Below are 3,046 nucleotides of genomic sequence, written 5' to 3' on the forward strand. Positions count from 1 at the left end.
ATCCGGGGCGAGGTTTTGGGCGACACTCGACTAACGAGAATATTTCATCATAATTCACCATGCATTCAGTAATACTGAACAAACTTAACTTAATTGCATTTTGGTAAGAAAAATTTTTATTCTGGAATATTTTTAGATATTTTTTATTTAAACGTTTTATTTTTATTTTCTAGAGATGTTGAATTTATCTGTTGAGGATTTAGCAAAGGAAATTGTGTTTTAATTGCTCGTTACGCAGCGTTAATTTCAGCTTAAAAGTCGGTTACAGAAGAACTGGATTGAAATATGACGCCGGCGGCAGTCTGGACGAAAGCGGGCGCCTTTTGTCTTTTATAATTAGAAAAGTTTTCGCGAAATTTTTCATTCATTTATCTATCCGCTCGAGTGAAGCGCGAGATCGTTTTTATTTTATTTTCTCCTCGCGAAGGTTTGAGCCCTTTCGAGTGCTCTCGTTCTTTCATTATTTCGCTCTGAATAAAGGTGTGTAAGTGTCGGGAATTATACTCCTAGACCTGGTGCTTGCTGTATCTCCGCATCTGAGTAAAAGATGAGAAAGTTTAAATTTTGCACGGCTCCAAGTTATCTACCTGGCAGCAGTCGGATAAAAGAATTACATTCGCATAGTCAAGTTTGTAGTCAAGTGTTCTGGTAAATTTCTACATAAATAATGCATTGGACATTTTGTTATTTATTGAAATTACGATCGGAACATCGAAACGTGCGCAAAAAGTGTTGCTCTCTCGGGTACAATCCTAGTTTACACAACATGTGCCTAAACCGCTGGGAGAAGCAAATAAATAAAATAAAATTTTAGTTTATACAATTCTAAATACATTTACCCTGCGTGGAATGTCACTTAAATGTGGTTTGATATCAGAATACCTTTGCCACTTTTGTTTGAATTTTCGTTGAGCTTCAACAAAGAATCTTTTGTGTAGCGAAAAGTCGTTTGAATGAATCCGGGCTCCACGCGAATGTGCACTACGTAAACCTAATAATAATGATGATAACGAAAAGGAAAGCGGTGCTTAGCAGTGAGTGAAGACGTCTATCGTTTAGAAACAGCTAGACGTCGAGGGAGCGAAGAAAATAAATGCGCTTTTCGGTCAGACGATCATTATCCTGGCGTATTAACAGAGAAAAAAATTGATTTGGGAAAAATTGTGGTTAATATATTAAATTTTCTGCTTGTTAAAATTATTTTTAGTAATTATTTACGAAAATTTATAGAATTTGTCATTTTTGGTATCAATTGTGAGTTAAAAATTGAAAAAAGTGATGAAAATTACTATTAATATCAATAATTAAGAATAATTCAATTTTAAATTATTAATTATTGATATTATCTCTTGTTTTGTTTGATAACAAAACATTTTTAGTGTTTCACCGGATAATATCACAAAATTACTTTTAAATATATTGCTAAAAGTCATTATAAATATCATATAAATTATCATTGTTGACATATTTTTTTAAATTCTGCAGACTTATTAGACTCATAGTGATATGCAACTAATTATACACCATTTACTACTACATGAAGACTGAAACATTTCAGACGAAATAATAGTCAATATACGACACGGCCGCAATGTAAAAAGAATTCACTCAAGAGATAAATAGAAATAAATTGAAATACATACATTTAATGGTGATGAGTCGCCTCTAATTGAACCCGATAATTTGTCATTGAACCACACACACGCGCACAATTTTATTGTCATATTTTTGCTTAAATTCTAGCAATTTTAAGTTTTGTAAAAGAAATAATTAAAACGAAATGTCTTACTCACGTCTACACTACGTCTTAAAAACTAAACACTGCACGTTTATGTTTTGTTATATATCTGCATTCGTTGTGTTTTGTTTTCACTGTTATCTTTGTTTTGATACATTGCACGTTAGATAAAACTCGACATCACGCCACGAAATAAACTCACCGAATAAACTCACAGCTGATACATGCAGCGCCCTCTGCCGCTCAAGTCTCATACTATTCTACCAAACAAAACTCTGTAATGTCCTTCACAATTCAAAACAGAATTTCACACATTTCAAGCATTCTTATCAATTATATCATTATTACAATCATTCTCAATTACTAATAATTATCTCTCTTATCTTATCTTATAAATCTAGTGCAGTTTGTATGTTTTACACCTAAATCTACTCAGTATTCTTTGTGATTCATTGTAAAATGTAACAAAAACACTAAAATAACCATGAAACAAGTACGAATTTTGGTTATCGGTGATGAAGCCGTAGGGAAAACCTCCCTAATTGAACGATATGTCAAAGAGACGTTTTTGATGAATCATTCGCCTACAGTGTAAGTAATTTTATAAAAAAATTAAAAGTAAATTGAGAAAATTTATACTTTCTTGTTTACAGAATCAATGAATATGTTAAATATTCAAAGTACCACGAATTACACATTCGGGACTGTTCAGCATTACCAGAATTTAAGTCACTGAGATTCTTACAATACGCAGAGGTATTAATCAATAATTATTATTGATTTTCAAGAAACAGAAAAGTTAATGAAAGAATTTAATGTTCTTTTAGGTTGATATCATTTTGTTTTGTTTTAATTTGGCTACAATCGGTACATTAGATAGTTTGAAAAGCAAATGGCTGCCGGAAGTCAAAGAACACTGCGGTAATGCAATACGTATTTTAGTTGGTAATTATTTACTCATAATTTTTAAGATAAACATTAAAATTCAATAAATTTCAGGTTGTAAAAATGATTTGGACTCAATATCCCTACTAATATTATAAATGCGAAAGTCCTGATGTTTGTTACACTTTCACGCAAAAACTACTTAATCGATCATCATGAAAATTTGTACACATATTCTTAGTGGTCCCCGAATAGTTATAGGCTACTTTTTATTTAATAAAAAAAATTATTTTTTAAATAAAATAAAGAAATTGTTTTGCCAATAATACCTCTGCATCTGGCTATTTGACTACTTTAACGCCATCTAGCATTCCAGCAATGAAGCTCAAACCTAAGTACTATAGTACCATCACACTGTATTAT

The 3,046-nt window shown here is 31.5% G+C and overlaps 1 protein-coding gene across 1 annotated transcript; it reads left to right on the forward strand.

Annotated features, from left to right (window-relative positions):
* Positions 1 to 2,152: 2,152 nt before the first annotated feature.
* Positions 2,153 to 2,781, forward strand: LOC135800774 (rho-related GTP-binding protein RhoE-like). The gene is made up of 4 exons (XM_065314093.1): positions 2,153 to 2,329; positions 2,392 to 2,494; positions 2,566 to 2,683; positions 2,738 to 2,781. Exons 1-4 carry the CDS (start codon positions 2,223 to 2,225, stop codon positions 2,779 to 2,781), a joined length of 372 nt encoding a protein of 123 aa, XP_065170165.1. The 5' UTR covers positions 2,153 to 2,222.
* Positions 2,782 to 3,046: the final 265 nt, after the last annotated feature.

Source organism: Atheta coriaria, unplaced genomic scaffold, assembly GCF_025399875.1.
Source record: "Atheta coriaria isolate IRGN ID8LTWV9N9 unplaced genomic scaffold, Caltech_Dcor_3.1 hic_scaffold_10_pilon, whole genome shotgun sequence".
NCBI classification, from domain to species: Eukaryota; Metazoa; Arthropoda; class Insecta; order Coleoptera; family Staphylinidae; genus Dalotia; species Dalotia coriaria.

What these genes read in the sequence shown, in the direction of transcription:
- LOC135800774 (XM_065314093.1), top strand. Translation starts at nt 2,223, where the DNA reads ATGAAACAAGTACGAATTTTGGTTATCGGTGATGAAGCCGTAGGGAAA. An exon ending in ATGAATCATTCGCCTACAGT is followed by an intron (nt 2,330 to 2,391) that starts GTAAGTAATTTT and finishes TCTTGTTTACAG; the next exon opens with AATCAATGAATATGTTAAAT. An exon ending in GATTCTTACAATACGCAGAG is followed by an intron (nt 2,495 to 2,565) that starts GTATTAATCAAT and finishes ATGTTCTTTTAG; the next exon opens with GTTGATATCATTTTGTTTTG.